General features: G+C 38.3%; 2 protein-coding genes across 4 annotated transcripts; one reads left to right on the top strand and one right to left on the bottom strand.

The window, feature by feature from the left end:
* The first annotated feature begins 209 nt into the window (after nt 1-209).
* On the top strand, nt 210-1,357 carry LOC122657517 (uncharacterized protein At5g64816-like). Of its 2 annotated transcripts, none has more exons than XM_043852239.1 (2): nt 210-222; nt 734-1,357. In XM_043852239.1, the coding sequence occupies exon 2, from the start codon at nt 812-814 to the stop codon at nt 1,208-1,210; it is 399 nt and encodes a 132-aa protein (XP_043708174.1). In that variant the 5' UTR covers nt 210-222; nt 734-811; the 3' UTR covers nt 1,211-1,357. The 2 variants fall into 2 exon arrangements, with proteins under 2 accessions (XP_043708174.1, XP_043708175.1); XM_043852240.1 differs by lacking the exon at nt 210-222 and adding an exon at nt 397-418.
* A 9,920-nt stretch (nt 1,358-11,277) lies between these two features.
* LOC122660099 lies at nt 11,278-12,970 on the bottom strand. Of its 2 annotated transcripts, none has more exons than XM_043855277.1 (2): nt 11,874-12,970; nt 11,278-11,843 (listed from the first exon to the last, which is right to left on the bottom strand). In XM_043855277.1, exons 1-2 carry the CDS (start codon nt 12,897-12,899, stop codon nt 11,469-11,471), a joined length of 1,401 nt encoding a protein of 466 aa, XP_043711212.1. In that variant the 5' UTR covers nt 12,900-12,970; the 3' UTR covers nt 11,278-11,468. The 2 variants fall into 2 exon arrangements, with proteins under 2 accessions (XP_043711212.1, XP_043711211.1); XM_043855276.1 differs by having other exon boundaries at nt 11,278-11,847; nt 11,878-12,970.
* Nucleotides 12,971-17,572: the final 4,602 nt, after the last annotated feature.

Raw genomic sequence — 17,572 nt, 5'->3', positions numbered from 1 at the left:
CACACAAAAAACAAAAAATAAAACAAAACAAAACAAAACAAAATAAAACAAAACAAAACATAATCCGTAACCCATATGAACAAATAAGAGAAAGAAAATAATAAAGAATCCATGTAGGTGGGAAATTAGAACTAAAGTCAAATGCCCCAGACTGAATTGGAGAGCAGCTAGGCGAAGGCAAATACTTTTGAATGACTCGTTAATTTCCTCGGGAGACTGGAGGTCAGTCTTTCTGTTCTACATTTCTACTCTGTTTATCATAATTCATAAGGGCAATAAATGTTTTTGCAGATTTAAAACCTTCATAACCAATTTGTATTTCCCCACTCTTGGTTTTCTTTTCTTTGTTTTTTTTCGTTCTTCTTCATATGGCAAACATTTGATCACTTGTGATGAATCTCCAAGCTGTGGATTATAAGTATTTACAACCTTCTGCTATATAATGTTTGTTTAGATTGAATCTAGGGTTAGATTCTTGTAAGTCTTAAAATTGAGGCATTTGCAACTTTTGATTAGTTCTATATTCAATTTGACGAGTATTAAGTAATTATTGCCGCATTTGAATCTAGGGTTTTGGTGATTCCATGACATTTAAGAGCTTCTGATCGGTTAGATCCTAATTTGTTTATCTTCCGATATGGGTTTTAGCTTTTTTGTTTTCCTTGTTTCTTTTATTGTTTCTGAACCCTAGGGTTTATTCTTCTATTTCTTTGATTTTTTGTTTGGGAATGAGGTCAACAGGTGAAGAGCGAAAAAGGATTGAGGCAGAAGCAGCAGCAGCAGCTAGAGCAGTGTGTTTGGAGAGATCGTGATGGTGGAACTATGGTGGGGTTTATTAGGGGCTGCCATACCGGCTGTAATTGCAGGGCAAGGGCTGAGGATGAAGAGAAGGCGTGACGAGGAGCAGAGGTTGAAGAGTGCGAGAGGGAGGGAGAAGAGCTCCGACGACATTTTTGTATGTGAGAGGGTTTGCACATCAAAGAGAATGCTGAAGAAGGTTGGTGCTTTCTCCAAAGACCCAACTCCAGATACCTGTGTTACTGTATGCGGTGTGTCTGAGCTTGACGCCTGCACAGATGCTTGTGCCCGCACTGTCTGCGTTAATCAACACCAAGTGCCCGATTGGAACGATATTTGCCTTCGTAGATGCCAAAATGAATGCCTAAAGCTTTCCTCTTCTTCGGCTTCTTCTTCTTCATTGTCGTCTTGATTATCTTTTTTTCCTCTTCTTTTTGATTAATTAATTTAAAATGGTGCTATATCCATTTTTGAAATGATCGAAACAAGAACTCTTTCTTTGTCTCATAAAATTCATGTGATCGACGAGATTGGAAATGGATATTGACCTTTGTTGTTGAATTGCTTTTTTTTCTCTTGTTTCTTGTGCTGGTGGTTCTGATGGTTCTACTGCTACATCTATTGCTGTTCTCTGTTTCTTATATACCTAATACATGACTACGTAACCTGCAAACTCTTTTTCTCTCTTCCAATCACAATTCAAGGAGGACCTGCACAACTTGATCTTAATGGTTGCACACATAAGAGAACCGGGCTCCCCTGCAGTGCTTTTTGATGGTGTGCATAGGAAATCTCACTTGTAGTGATAATGGTATAGCTGAGAAACAGAAGCATTCATTGGTAGACCAAGGATCATGATGTATGAATCTGCAGGAACATTTTTCAGATGGTTAGATTTCGACTATCAGAATTAAAAATTTGGATTCTGAGGTTGGATTTTCAGGGTTTAAGAAACCTTGAAAGGGGGGTTTTGGGGGGGGGGGGGTGGAGAAGAATGAGATTATAGCTTCTTGGTTGCCTTTGGTGTCTGAAATCTATATTGAGAGAACATGTTTATGGGATCTAAGTTATATCTACAAGACTAATGTTATTGATCCAGTTTTTGCTTCAAGCTCAGAATCCAGAAGCAAAACCTAGTCCAAGTATGCCCTTTTAAGGTGATGCATGTCTGGAACTACTCAACAATATTGATAGTAGTACCTTGATCTATACTAATTGTGGGTCTACTTCAAGGAATGGTTTTACTGGTATGTGCAGTTTTAAGATTTACCCAAAAAAAAAAGGGTTTGTGCAGTTTAGAGGATTTCTATAGATTACACACTTTTTTTGACCCCTTATCAAATCAACTCAAAAGGAGATGGCCAAGTCCCAAAATAAAGCATTAGAACATTCTGGACTTCCAATTCTATGCTTAATGCTTCCTAAGTGGAAATAACCCCCCACTAAGCTGCTACAAGCTCCCTAAAAAGGTAGTGCAGTCAGGATCTCCCACACAAGAGAATCAACTTGAAAATTTTCCTGTTTCATGATGTGTTAAATAAACTCTCTATATTTCTTATTAAAAAAAAAAACTCTATATTTATATCTTTGCTTACTCCTTGTTTGCTTCGTAGCAATGCTTACTATGAACATCTTGTGAGTTTACTTACTACCGAAGGATGCATGCCAAAACTTTTAATACTAAAATGGTAACTATAGTGACCAAGTGATCACAGGATTGAGTCTTTGAAAACAGCTTTTCCATGAAGTAGGTGTAAGGCTGCATACATTATGACCCTCTCCAAATCCTGCTGTGGCGGAAACCTCATGTACTGGGTACATCCTTTATGGGTACTATGCTAATATGGTTAATTCTTTTCCCTGAATTAGGTATGAGAAGGGTTACAATTTTTTTTTTTGGGGTGGGGGTAGTTGGGGGAGGAGGGTTACATCGTACTCTCTTCGTGCTACGTGGTTCCATAATATTTTAGTTATCTGATTGTATTTTTTTTTTTGAGAACTAATGGTAGTTTATTTCCTTTTTATTATATAAAATGGAGAAAATCTTATTGTAACGAAAGTAGTGTGAATTAGGAATTGTAATCTTATTTTTTTGACCATATCAAGTAACACAAAATTTTTTTTCAACGAGGTTAAATCCTATCATTTCACATAAGTAGCTTTTTGAAAGAAAAAAATTTACCCTTGCATTAAATACAACATTAAACAACATCCGAAAATAAGATAAGGGCATATAAAAGAAAAGTATAACTTCTTAATTTACCACTTTAATGATAATAAGTTACACACACGCACACAAAAAAAAAACACATAATAGTTTGTGAAAGACGGGGACTGATCGTATATATTATTTTTTTGTTTGTCATAGTCGTAGGAAATAAAATTTTTTATAAAAAATATTTATTTGACAAAAGAGACTATGTGAATGATACCTCTATTGGTGTATTTAGACTTGTAACTTTATTTTAATTGCCCTTTGTCTTATACCCAAAATTTCTCCTTAAATAAAGGGTGAAAAGCGTTTTCAAAGTAATTTGAAAGTGTAATTATTAGGTGGGGTTCTTTGCCTGGCAGTGTGGCCCTTGCGCCAGTGCAGAGACCAATCACCGCGTGTGCAAGAGTATCATCAGGGATGAGATTTTCACATTTTTAGGGGATGGGGGCAGTCATTTTGCTTTCCTCTGTGTTTGGGTGTAGGTACCATGTTGTCAACTAGGGTTATTTTTCCTTGTTATAATGTCATTATTAAGAGTTGTCATTATTATCTCAAATATTTTTCGAGTACATACTACATAGTACATATATGAAAATATGAAATGACAAAATATTACAATCACTAAAAGAAGTGTATTATACTAACAAGGGCAAATACGTTACAAATTATTAAAACGCACAATGGATAGTCTGTCAAATTATTTGCAATTGATAAATATCAATTTTGGTAACAAAATTTGGTGCACAAGTAAGCCTTAAACTCCTCTATCAATACTCACGTGGGATAATATTTTAAAAAGTGAGTACTAAATTTAACATGTGATTTACGAGAATGCTAGATCTGTTTAGTTGGGACGAAAAATTATCTACTCCAGTTCTTTGCTTGACCCAGTTCCCTGTGCCTCTAATAAAGAGGGGGGGGGACCCTATCTGGGCAGGGGTAGGGTGGTCATTGTGCCCCTTGTTAGGGGCACTGGGAGTTGGGCCGACTTAGTTGAACACGGATCCTGCCCAAGCGCCTTACCCGAGCAGGAGTAAGACGATCAAAGTGCGCTGCACATGCAGCCCGACTGCCCGAATGCATAGGATGTCAGGATCTTTTTGGGACTTGGTTTGACTATATTACCCGACGGTGTCGCATAAACATAGTTGACTATTAATGTATTATAGCTAAAACATACCTTTGACTTACATATTTTTCTATTTTTTGTCCCTCCTATTCCTTGTTTGATTATTCCTAATCTATTACTTCATGATGGAAAGCTTTTTTCACCAAAAAAAAAAATCCGTTTTTTTTTTCGTTTATTTTTGGGTAAAGTACACGTACCCCCATATAATGCACCCAATATTCCTCGTACCCCCTAAGCGGTTCAATATTCCACGTACCACCCTTCAATATTTCACGTATCACCCCTGTTTTACACCCCAAATGCTAGATAGGTCTAATCTGTTAAATACCACCGTTAGATGCCAAAATTTTGACCATTTTACCCTTTGCTCCATTTTCTTAAATCTGAAAAGACTTAATTATCCTCATTTATTTGTTGCCCTAAACTAATTGAAAATGACCATTTTATCCTTTGTTTTATTTTTATAAATAAAAAGACCTAATTGCCTTCATTTATGTATTACCCTAATCTAATTTGAAAAGACTATTTTACCCCTAAATACTTGTTCCTGAAAAACCCCAAAGTGCCCTCATCTTCCCCAAATCATCATCTTCTTTTACTGCCCACCACCACCACCACCACTGCCACCCAAAATCCGTTTTTTTTTTTTTTCATTCCAGTCTCCGCTGTCTTTGTCCTGTGTATGTGTTTGTTTTGTTGTATGAGTTGGGTTGGGTTTTTTGATCCATGGAATGAAATGGGTTTCTGTCTTCCTTCCTTTTCCTTTTTCTTCTGGGTGACTACGATTATTCAGACGCTAAGGAACCCAGATTGTACTTCTACTGAACTCATTTTTCTGTAATCTCTCCCTCACGGATTTGGACGTTTCCCTTTCTCTCTCGTCCCACAGAGATAGTACCTACTCTCATCAGCCTTGCCGGAAGAGTAATTTATTCCATGAATTCTGTGTTTGCTCTCTCTTTGGGTTCAAGAGAAGAGATCTTCTTCTATCGCAAAGAGAGAAAGATCCTTGAAGATTTCGTTGGATAGTATAGATATCTTGCTTCTTTATTACTTGGCCCCCCGCTTTTGTTACTCGTGGGAGGAAGTGAAGGATAAGGACTATGAGGGTAAGGGAAGGTGTTGAGGAATCTGTACTCAGGTAACGCTAACGATCTCGCCGTTGTTTTCTTCTTTCCATAGATTCTTTAAGACTAGAGAATAGAAGGTAGGCACGTTGAGGTTAGTGGTTTACTCTCCTTCTCTCTAATTCTGAAACCGCCAAGGCACCTCCCCCAGAAATCCCTTGTCACCAAAATCAAAATCTGGATGCACCATACCTATTTGTTTTGTTGCCTATGATATATTACTGTATTAGAAGAGCACAAACAGAGAGAGAAAGAGAAGAAGAAGAAGAAGAAATCAAGAAATCAAGAAATAGATAGAGAGATGCAGCAGGAGGGTGGAGGAAGAGGGAGAGTTGAGCAAATGGGTAGTCTGCAACAGCAAGATCGGAGGGTGAAACCATCAACAGGTGAAAATCAACAACAACAACCACCACAGCAGCCACAGAAATGTCCTCGTTGTGAATCTCTGAATACCAAATTTTGTTATTACAACAATTTGGCATTTGTCTTAGAACCCAAAGCCAATGGTGGGTGGTGGTGGCCGTGGTGGGTATGTAAAAGAAGATGATGATTTGGGGAAGATGAGGGCATTTTGGGGTTTTTAGGAACACTTATTTAAGGGTAAAATAATCTTTTCAAATTAGGTTAGGGTAATACATAAATGAGGGCAATTAGGTTTTTTTATTTATAAAAATAAAACAAATGATAAAATGATCATTTTCAATTAGTTTAAGACAACAAATAAGTAAAGGTAATTAAGTCTTTTCAAATTTAAAAAAATATAGCAAAGAGTAAGATGATCAAAATTTTGGCATCTAACGGTGATATTTAATAGATTAGACCTATTTGGTATTTGGGGTGTAAAATAGAAATAATACGTGAAATATTAAAAGCTTATACGTGGAATATTGAACCACTTAGGGGGTATGAGGAATGTTAGATGCATTATAGGGGATACGTCATACGTTCACCTGACCCTTTATTTTTTCTTCTAAAAGAAGAATCATTGCTTATTGACATGAACTATTTTTGAAGTATCGGAATCAATGCTTTAAAGTGGACCCCTGTTAGAGACTCTCTCTCCTCTCTTCCCAGCCCTTGTGGCATTGTATTGTCCTCTCAACGTGGTGGTATATATATATATATATATATAGTGTAGGACCAGTTGGTGTAGGATTGTATAGCTAAAAATTGATTGAAGTGGAATCTCACTGGGACAAGTCACTGACATGATTTAGTGACTTTAGTGTGCCAATATGTGCTATTAAGCTCCATTTTTTTGAAAGAGGAAAGAAAAGAGCTAGAATTAAGCAAAATAAGGAAAGGGCAAGGGATGGGCAGGCCGCCCACTAGTTGGACTCACGTTCATGCTCGAGAACAGCTCCCAGTTATTCAGATGGAATCCATTTATGTGGGTCCTATAAAGTGGACTTCATATGCTCATGTACGTGAATGTGAACGTGACTCATCACTCGCTGACTTGCATGGGGTGGCTGGATCAATGGGGGCGTAAGCATGAGAGGTGCAATGGGTCTTTTCCAAGGGCGTGGAGAGAGAGACATAGGCTGGGCAGCCCAGTGGCGTACCTAGCCTTTTCCCATATAAGAAAAATAATACAAAATGTTCCACATCCACGAGTTGGGATCCCATCCTCTTATGTTCGAGCCACACAGATGGCTTCCACTTCGAGTGGGTCCCACATTGATGTCATCTATGCGGCTCGATCCCACTCTCGTTCACCATTCTCGAACGAGAGTGGGATCCCACCTCCAAATCCACTATCACAATAGATTTGCGATTCCTCCTCTTAGCTTCCTCAACTAAGAGCCTAGTTAGCATAATCAGATCATTATTACAAAGATTAAAGAAAGTTGATTAATCTTAGTACAACACTCCGAAATTTCAAATAACCATTTGGAGGCATCTTTTTTGTTTCTTGTCCCTTCTCAAAGAGAATCTTGGCAACAGAACCTCTAGGACTTAGAACTGAACACCTCAGAAGCTCTTCTCTTCTAAACCTATCAGTTAATTTACTTTTTTCAAAGTTAATTAGAAACCAATGCAATTTTCTTCACTCTACCCCAAACCCCAATCACCTCATGCATAACATCCATCGTTGGATCGTTGGACAACAGACCTCAAACTCCATTCTCATAACCCACCACCACCAACTCCACAACCCAATACCCGTAAACCTTCTATGGAGTATTACCTAGCGATCACAAGGCCGAAGTGTTGACCTTAATTTGTGATGGAAGTTTCTTACAAGATACCGGCCAAGCAAGATGGGTTTGTAGAGTTGTTTTAAATCACTCTTATATTTTGGCTTCTATGGATTTTGGTTTCACAGGAACAACTCAGGAAGCAGAGATAAGAGGCCTCCTCTCAGACATAGAACTAACCAAAGGCTTGACCAATAGAAACCTAGAGATTTGGACAGATTGTGGAGATTTGCTTCGTTGGCTTACAGGTGGAGGTTTTGAATTGACACTTGGAGATTTTCACCTTTTTATGGGATATTCATTTTTCTCTTAAAATTTTTAATTCTGTAAATATTATTAAGACTGAGCTCTTATTTCTATGGCACATGATCTAGCACTCTCTGCTCGGCATAACCAGCAGAATAGAGTTGTAACAGACAATGTCTCCTCTTTTTGTTTAATTAAGTTTTTTATTTTCCTGCAAAAAAAAATCTATAGTTCTAGTAGCCACTTTTGGAACTCTAAACGATGTAATTTCTCTCTTCTCTTAATATAACTTCCAATTAAAGTTTTCATTCCAAAAAAAAATAAAAAACACTTCCAACTAAGGCTATCTTTGATATAGTTTTTATTTTTGATTTTTGTCTATTTAACAAAAATCATTAATGAAAACCATTTTTTATCATAAACTAAAAAACGTTTGGTAAACATTAAACGTATTAGAAAATAGAAAGAAAAATGGTTTGGTATGGTTATGTGTAGAATAGTTTTTGAAGAAATGGTGTGAAGATATTCCCTCTTCACCCATCTTCTTTTCTGAAAAAGGGAAAGGGATGAAAAGAAGCTCAAATCGACTAATAAAAGAAGAGAAAAGAGGAAAGAGAGAGGGTTAGTGTGGCATCCAAAAGCACGCCCCAAGATGAGCGAGGTGTTGGAGATGGTGGACTAGATTGTGGCAGCAACAGATGTTGGAAGCCCTGAACCACCGATGAGTAGTTTGTCGCCAAAAGGTGCTATGGAAGAATCCAAAAGTAAGGAATCCTACTCGAAGAGAAGAATTGCAGATTTAAGACTTGGTGAAATTAGGTGGTCAACTTGGCGTATGTGGGCACCAAAGCTTATAAGAACACAATGATTGGAACAAATATTAGCTCGAAGAGAAGAATTGCAGATTTAAGATTTGGTGAAATGGTATGGAATGCTTCCTTTTTCAGAAAAATAAAAGTGATAAACCCCATTCACTCTATTGATCGATGAAGAAGGAGGAGAATGGGTCATATGCTTGCCTTTTAAAAAAAACAAAAGCATTTTATTATTTTACCCTTCAATTTTGGGGTTTATGAGCACATGCTCATTAAAGTGTCCGTATAAATAGCGGTAAACAAATTTCAAGGAAAAATCATAAAGAGGTTTCCATCTATTTTTTGTTTTTTTTTTTAATTTTTTTCAATCTTTTTAAAATAGAAATAGGCTCCATAAATGATACCAAACACAACAAAAAAACGTTTTTTAAGGCAAAAATAAAAAATAAAAACTATACCAAAGATGGCCTAAGGTACCTCACCCAAAAAATGGAAAAAAAAAAGGAAAAACCTATTTCTATTGAAGATCCCCTTTCACAAGTCTAAATGGCAAGGGAGACGGGATTTCCATACATCCTCCAGCAAAATTGAAAAAAAAAAAGAAAAATAAATCATATTACTTTTTTTTTTTAATAATAATAAATTATACTACTTGATCTACTATCACTGCTATTCTTCCATTTGTCAACCTAATAATTTAAGTTAGGGAGAGGTTCTCTAACCAAGCAACATAGAGAAGCACACCAACGAGGTGTGTCAAAACAATATCGTGCATGGAAGGCAGCAAGGTCATTTCATGTTTAGAGGAGAGAGTTAGACACAAGGATGCTAGTGTACACTGCCCCAGTGGCTCAAAGAACCTTTTCCCTATTAAGGGGATATAGTCCAATGATCTATGAAGACAAATCTAAGGTCTCAGATAACCTATATATATGGGATTTAACCTCTAAAACTCCAACACACACGGGCACGTGCACATGCATGCGCACACACACACACGCACAAGAGAGAGAGAGAGAGAGAGAGAGAGTCAACCTAATAATTTAAGTTAGGGAGAGGTTCTCTAACCAAGCAACATAGAGAAGCACACCAACGAGGTGTGTCAAAACAATATCGTGCATGGAAGGCAGCTAGGTCATTTCATGTTTAGAGGAGAGAGTTAGACACAAGGATGCTAGTGTACACTGCCCCAGTGGCTCAAAGAACCTTTTCCCTATTAAGGGGATATAGTCCAATGATCTACGAAGACAAATCTAAGGTCTCAGATAACCTATATATATGGGATTTAACCTCTAAAACTCCCACACACACACGGGCACGTGCACATGCATGCGCACACACACACACGCACAAGAGAGAGAGAGAGAGAGAGAGAGAGAGAGAGAGACTGCACAAAGTTCCAAGCTTCCAATTGTTCATGAATGTGTATGTTTAGTAAATGGTTGCGCTCTTATGTTTAGCTGCGCAATCAACAACAACAACAACAAACCCAACCTTATCCCAACAAAACAAAGTTCGTAAAACTGAGGTGAACAAACAAAGGGGGAATGAAAAGAAGGGAAAAGAGATGAGACATGAAAAATGGAAAATGACCAATGAAAGTAAGAGGAAAGAGGGATAATAGCTGTGCAATCATGGACTTAAATTTCTTAAATTTTCTGTCCCATGCATCTAGATCATTAACAAAGTACTCTTAAAAACATCAGAGGAAAAATAAGGCATAATCCAAGATTGTGAAGCAATGTAAACCATGAAAAAGGAAGTTCCAGGAATTTGGGAGAAGAAAGAGAACAGAAGCTTTCAGAAGCGAGAGGGAAAAACTTCATATAAAAGATGAAGGCACAGACCAAAACTGTGGAATCAGATGTATCAGAGAAAATGATGAAATCCTTAAAATGTGTAGGAAGTTAGCATAGTACCATCCACTGGTACTAATTTATGCTTCCTAATCTACAGAATTTCCCCACAGAACTAACTGAAAAAACAACTGCCAAGACTTCTCTTCACCCTACAATGTTTGGGACCTATATGATTTCTGGTCATTCAGTTATATGCTTTGTCCTACGGACCTCAAAACTTTTGATGAACAAAAAATATCTAGAAAGTGTTATTGCAGATGTTTTTGTTTTGGAGAAGGGAGCTGGGAGAGGGATAGGGAGGGAGAGAGTAGCACCTCACAGCACAGTGTCTTCATATATAATGGCTGGATGAAAGAGTTCAAAAGGGAAATGCTTTCTGACAAAGACATGCCATAGAAGCAATTAGAAAGCATCAAGTTCCTCATCCATGGCATAGGCAATAAAGAATCCACCTTACCTCTTCCAGATATAAACCACTCAAACACCAGATCAGGAGGACCAAATGAAGAAAAAGAATACGACCAAAATGGCTCATAATGTAGTTTGAAGTTAAAACTGAAAGTACCATCAATACCATCAGATTCACAACTCCAGTTTTCGCAGTTACAGTAGTCAATGCAATTCAATAATGCTGCTACTGGTAGAATAGTGTAAGCCAATCAATTACGCCAAATATTCGAGAACTATGAAATGTTGATAACCTGAATTACTCATCAACAGACATTTCAGGAGAGTTGAGTATAGCTAACTTCTTAAGGCAAATAAGGCAACTAAGCTGCACAGACCAAAACTTCTCACAGGCAAGTAAGAGTGTAAAAGACAATTAAGCTCATCCCCTGACTAGTTTTCCAGTTGATTTGAGCCATAATAACCAGTGAGTCATATTCCAGGGAAGTTAGAATCTACATACATAAAAACAAGTCATCGAATGGTTTTAAACAGCATAAGATCGATCACATTGCTGCAAAATATACATCCGACCTAAGAGGGCAACCAGTAAAGCGAAAATTCTGGTCACTGATTGTTACATTGAACACTAAGAAAAACTTACAAACAAAAGCTAGTGAGTAATCCCAAACTATGCACTACCTCCTTCGACCTTTTCACCATCATTTACAGCATTAAGTATTGGCAGATTGCCCAGGAATTCATCAAGTCCCTCAAAGAAGCCACTCCCTGAAGCAACATCCTCATCTCCACTCCCTGCATCCGTTCCTTCCCCAGTTGTGGGTTCAGAATCCTTAGCCTCATTCCCCCATTCCCCATTCAAATCAAGCTTCTCTGATTCTCGGGCTGCTCTACTTTCTGCTTTCTTACCCTGGGGGCCTCTGCCCTTCTGTTTCTGAGTTCTCTTTGCAACTGTCTTCTTCCTCATTTGAGGCTTAGGAATTGTAACACTAAGCGCTTCCGTCCTTACATCATCATCCTTCTTAGCCTCACCCTGAGCGTTCTCATCTCCCTTATCAGCTGTCCCCACTCGTTGCTCGGTTTTTTTATTTGACAAAGCTCTCTTCTGAACATGAGTGCTCAAATTCCCATCTTCAATAATGCCATAATCATCATGACCATCATTATCTAAATTAACCTGAGCTGCTGCTGTAGCAGAACGATTACCTTCCCCTTGAGGTTGAGATGGAAACATGGGAGAGAAGGGCATCCATTTAGGAAACTCGGCATTTTTGTCCGTAGAAGGAGGGGGTGGAAACATAGGAGATGAAGACATCCAATTAGGGAAGCCAGGAAATTTAGGTTTACCACTACCCGAATTAGACACTGAGAAGGCCAAAGGGAATAAACTCCAACAACAGTAGAACTCCTCTTTGCCAGGGAGGGATGGAGGAAGGGATTTAACCATGACAGCATGAAAAGCCCTCTTACATTTCTCACACCTGAGACAACATTCCTCGTAAACCCTAGGGTACTCGTATAGATTATAGCAGTACGGACAAGTCGTCCAGAAAGTAGACATCAACGATCGGATCCTGCTACTACCGGAGTTAAAATTTTGTTCCTTCGACGCTTTCCTCTTCTTGTCGCGAGGATTTACCTTCACTGGTTGTTGATGCTGTTGTAAGGGTTGGCTTGAAACGAGTTTGGAGAAGAGATTGAGCTCGTTATCATAGAGGGTTTTTTTGGATGGGTTAGATAACACGGCCCAAGCATCGACAACAAACTTAAAGGCGTTATCGGCGAAGACAGACTTGTTCTTGTCCGGATGCAAGAGCAAGGCAAGTCTCTTGTACTTTTTCTTGATGAGTTCCAAATCGTTAGACTGGCTACCAAGTTGCAGTATTGCGTACCAGTCAAAGTGGTTGTTGATCCGCTTCTCGGCTGCAAGAAGGACATCTACGATGGCGAGGATCTGGTCTACTCCATCAAGAAAAGGGTCGTTTTCCTGAGCTCGAGCTGCAAAATTTTTGCTTCCAACGAGATCTCGAGCCGTGAGAAGCTTCTCTGCTATTCCTAGACATCGTTGAGCTTCTGGTCTTCCGTTAAACTCACCCTCCATTGTCTCTGTAGTTCTACTTTTCTCCTTCTCGACTTCTCTCCACTGTGAGCGAGCCAGCAAGAGAGCGATATGTGCGTGGGACTGTTGGTGGCATTCTAAAAGGAGAAGATGAAACTGGAGAAAGTAGATAAACGTGTAATTCCAAATATAGGTCAATTTTCTATAAAAAAATTTACACAAATCTATTGAAAAGTATGAATGGAAGTTGGGGTGTTTTCTGTCTTTTCGTATTCCGATATTGGGAACCCACCTAAACTTTATTCGTTTCTCTTTCTGTAAACTCTTAGAATCTTTCAGGTTTTAAAACTTTACCAAGCACAGCATGCTTCCCTTCTATAACTATAATAATCGCTTTCAAAGATTTTTAAAAACGCACCTTACCTTTCCTTAGTTGCAACTGACACGTGTCGATTATCTACCTCCACGTGTGGCTATGCACATCCATTGATATCTTTCCATATGTTCTTCATTTTTTTTCTCAATGGGAGGGACGGACACAGCAACCACTTTCAATTTTTTACAACGTGGCGGAATGTGATTAGGTAGAGTTTTGTATTGTTGGGAAATGATGAAGTGGCAAACAAAAGTCATAGAGGGCATTGACTATAATTTTATAATTGAAAGATGATGACATGGCAAAAAAAAAAAAAAAAAAAAAAGAACGACATCTGGCAGGTGCTTCCTCAACTGCCATTGTAAAAGTAAAAAACGTTACAAAAAATAAAAAGTGAAGCGCACAATTACGTAATTACGTTTATACTTTATTTTGTGCGCGGGGTCCACTTTAGAACAGTTTTTTATTTTATATGTAGCTTCTTCTATTACTAATTTATGAGTTATCGAAATATATTATCTATCTTATTTCTTAATATTTACATTTTTTTTCTACCAAAAAAAAATATATATATATTTACATTTTTAAAAGGTCTCAAAATAAATTTAATGTCCCATAAAACTGTGAAAATCTCTCAAAACCATTGGTATGAAAAATCAGTCAACCAAGTCACCAGATCTATGGAATCAATCCAAATGTTGATAGAGTCGGTTGGTCAATGTGTTGCAGTCCTTATAGTAACCCCTTGGCTTTTGTCTCTTGCATTGTGCCTGCGTACCCAAAGTTTGCACATGCTACAAATCATAGACATTCTTAACCGATGTGAATGCCACGTACATGGCTCCACATATGACATAATATTATCCGTTTTGACAGGTGAGCCTCATGATTTTAAAATACATCGTTTTAAGTAAGGAAGACCATAGCATATATGTGTATTCTATATCACATCTCCAAGTGATATGAAAATTTTCTTAGTTCTATAATTGGTGGTAGGAAGGAGAGGGAGGGAGTTCAAGGGATGCATATTTGAGAGCCTACATTTACTCGCAAGGCTCCAAACAACTGTTCTAGTAAGTCTTCACTTTAAAACAATTTACCAGATGATATATCCATGGGATATACTCTATGCTAGGGTTTGGGTTCCTCAATTGAGATTTGCTTTCCTGTGAGAGGGTTTCACCTCTTCAAAGGCTTTGCTTCATTTGGTGGAACACTGTGCTCTGCTCATTGGTTCTTTCTTTGGCAGTCAGTGGTTCTCGTTACAATGTTGGTCACAATATTTCCTTCCGCTCTTGTGTTTGGTCCAACTTCTCTAGGATGAACATGCTTATTGCTTTGTGCTCCACGTTTCCCCTTGACTCTACAACCGGACTTTGATTTTGCATGAATAATTGAAGTTTGTTTTGGTTAACTAGGATTTTGCTTCGACGCTTTCTTTTTGGGGCTTGTTTTCTTGATTCTCTATTTGTGCTTCCTTTTGATCTGTGTTTGGTCTTTTAGGTCTGTTTGTGTTGTGGTGTGGTTGTATGTCTTGGTTTTTGCTTGCCAATTTTCTTATGTTTGAGTTTGTTTCTATGGCCATGGTTCATTTCTTTCTTTGTCATGCTTGTTTCCTTGCCTTGGTTTCTTTGTTTTTTGTCTTTCGGAGTTAGGGTCACATCATGAATTTAGCTTGTCTCCAGGGAGCCCAGCATGCTCAGGGTGCTACCAGCCGTTGAGTTGTGCCACACAAATCCCTAGGCATGCACCGAGATGTGTGCGGCACAGCTTAGCCGCTGGATGCCCTCTGGCAGCACCCTGGAGGCACGCCTCCCTGGAGACGATCCTGATCCATCATTGTCAATCTAGAGTTTTATCTATCTTTTCTTAGGGTTTGATTTGTTTATTTTCTTTTTGTCTTTATTTTGGCACGAGGAAGGGTGAGTGGGGTTCTCGGAGGAATCTCATGGTCTACCAAGGACAAAGATACAAAGTACAACAAGCCAACTACTTCGACTTGCTCACCCACTAGTGAGGTTGGAGGGTGGGGAGGGAGATGCACCGGGTTGTAGGTGGCATGGAGGACAACGAGGGAGAGACCTAGGGGTGGAGGAGGAGGTGGTGGCGGTAAAATTGGAAATATGAAAAAGTACCTCAAACCTAATATTACAAACGCCAGGTACTCTGCATGCAGCTTTTCTAAACATTTTGTAGGTATCCCAAGTATAAATTTAAACACAATAGGCACAGTTGTTCATTATCAATCGTGATAGGCTTCTTCCATATGATCTATAATTTCTTTTCGATATGCTTCATATTGTTGATGTATACCACATACCATATTCGCAATATTCATGGCCTCTCCATCGTCGCTATTGTTATCACCATTTTTACATTAATCATCGAAATTTTTAAAAGCCAATCAGATGCAACAGACAATTACACTTCCATCGGTTCCTTGTCCAAAATGGATAATTGACGAAGAAGAAGATGCTAGCTAGGTTCCTTGAGATTGCGGAGATCATGATTTCAGATAGATATGACGCTAACACATGGTCAAGTTCCTTCCACACAAGGTCCCACTCTACCACTGCAAAAAGCAAGCAAAGCTCTATTGAGTTATTTTCAACATGAAAGCCATCCTTTCTTTGGTTGAATTTTGGGTTCTCACTTCTCACCCTCATGATTGAGTAAATTCTTACTTTTAAATTTTTCTGTAAGATCGTGTTTGTTCGACGAAGAGAATTGAGAGGGAATATTGTGGGATGGAGTCCCACCGTGTAATATTGGAGAACTGGGATAGGATTTTTAATTTTCACTACCCAGTTTAAACAAATTTTTTTTTTATCAAAAAAGGATCAACATTTTTTCGCTCCACCTAAGTCTCGGTCAAATAAATCGAGCATAAGGTTTCAACGATATGATAAACTCATTTCCCGATAATAAAGCCTATGCAAGTGCCTCAAAACACGTCAACATTTGATGCCAACCACATCGATCTTTTGGTAGTCATCATCATGGACTCAACGAAACCTTGATGGAGGCATCAATTATAACTGCTTCTTTTAAAGTTATTTTAGATTCAAACCACGTGTGTGATGCCGATCATCCCTTCTCCTTGTCCGTATGTCTTGTGGACGGAAATTATGGATACATCGTGTCACGTGTCAGTGCAAATGGTAACATAGACCAGCAGTGAAGCAGTGAAGCAGTGAAGCAGTGAAGCAGCTAGTAAGGAGAAGGTATCATAGATTTCCCAGGGACCACCACTGGACCACTCTCTCTTTCTTTGTTACGGTACAGAGGGATCATTCTCTCTCCATAGTGCATACATATACGACGTTCGATTGGTACAATCAACCGTGTCCTTCAGTGGCTAGTGCTCTTAGACTCTTTTTTTTTTTTTTTCCTTTATCTGGATAAATCAAAATAAAATCTGAGGAATTGATTTCTATTGGTAGAAAATTTCTTACAACCATTTGATACTGTGACGTGGCATAATAACCTGAAAACGACTTGTCTTCACGCTTCATAGAGCCAAGATCAGCTCCGGCAATAATTCAACGTCTAACTAATGCCGTCAAAGACAAAAGCTTTCGACACGTGGAGAAGCTAAAAGAAAAGAAGAGATTATGGTTTTCCCAAATTGGGCTTCGTCACCTAGACCTACCTATCAAAACTAGGCCCATTAAAATCCTAAACTAAGTAACTTGCAAGCCCATAATGCCAAATATTTTTTTTTTTCGTTTTTTTTTGAGTTAGAAAAATTAGGACATAATGTTTAGAGGAAAAGAATTCTGTCAGGCTGCATAGCGTACGCTAACTAATGCACTCTCTTTTTTTATTTTATTGGAGTTAGACAAATTAGGCCATAATGTCTAGGGGAAAAAAAAATGCTTTCAGGCTGCATAATATGAAATGACATATTTGTCTTTGTTATGAGAGAGAGAGAGAGAGAGAGAGAGAGAGAGAGAGAGAGAGACGAGTGTACACTACATAGCCTAGCATGGAACTCAATCTCGCTTGTTTAAATGAAAATTTCCCTTGCTTGTCAGCTATACAAAGGCTGATCGTTAATTCATTACTATATGAAATGACATAACCAATAAAAGGTAAAAACTTTTTGTAACCAAATTCGGTGAAAAAGATATGGGTAGGGGATCGCTGCCAAGTTGCTTGGCCCCTGCACCAGCACAGGGGCAATGAAAGCACGAGTGAGGAATCAACAGGGATGCATTTTCATATTTTATTAATTCATTATTATATGAAATGACATAACAACCAATAAAAGGAAAAAACTTTTTGTAACCAAATTCGGTGAAAAAGATATGGGTAGGGTATCACTGCCAGGTTGCAT

Source organism: Telopea speciosissima, chromosome 4 (genome assembly GCF_018873765.1).
Source record: "Telopea speciosissima isolate NSW1024214 ecotype Mountain lineage chromosome 4, Tspe_v1, whole genome shotgun sequence".
NCBI classification, from domain to species: domain Eukaryota; kingdom Viridiplantae; phylum Streptophyta; class Magnoliopsida; order Proteales; family Proteaceae; genus Telopea; species Telopea speciosissima.
This window is presented reverse-complemented; position numbering and strand designations above follow the sequence as displayed.

Excerpts from the sequence above, each read along its gene's own strand:
- LOC122660099 (XM_043855277.1), bottom strand. The coding sequence starts at position 12,899 with ATGGAGGGTGAGTTTAACGGAAGACCAGAAGCTCAACGATGTCTAGGA. Across the intron at positions 11,844-11,873 it reads TGTCAAATAAAAAAACCGAG|GAGAACGCTCAGGGTGAGGC; the intron begins CAACGAGTGGGG and ends GATAAGGGAGAT.
- LOC122657517 (XM_043852239.1), top strand. The coding sequence starts at position 812 with ATGGTGGAACTATGGTGGGGTTTATTAGGGGCTGCCATACCGGCTGTA.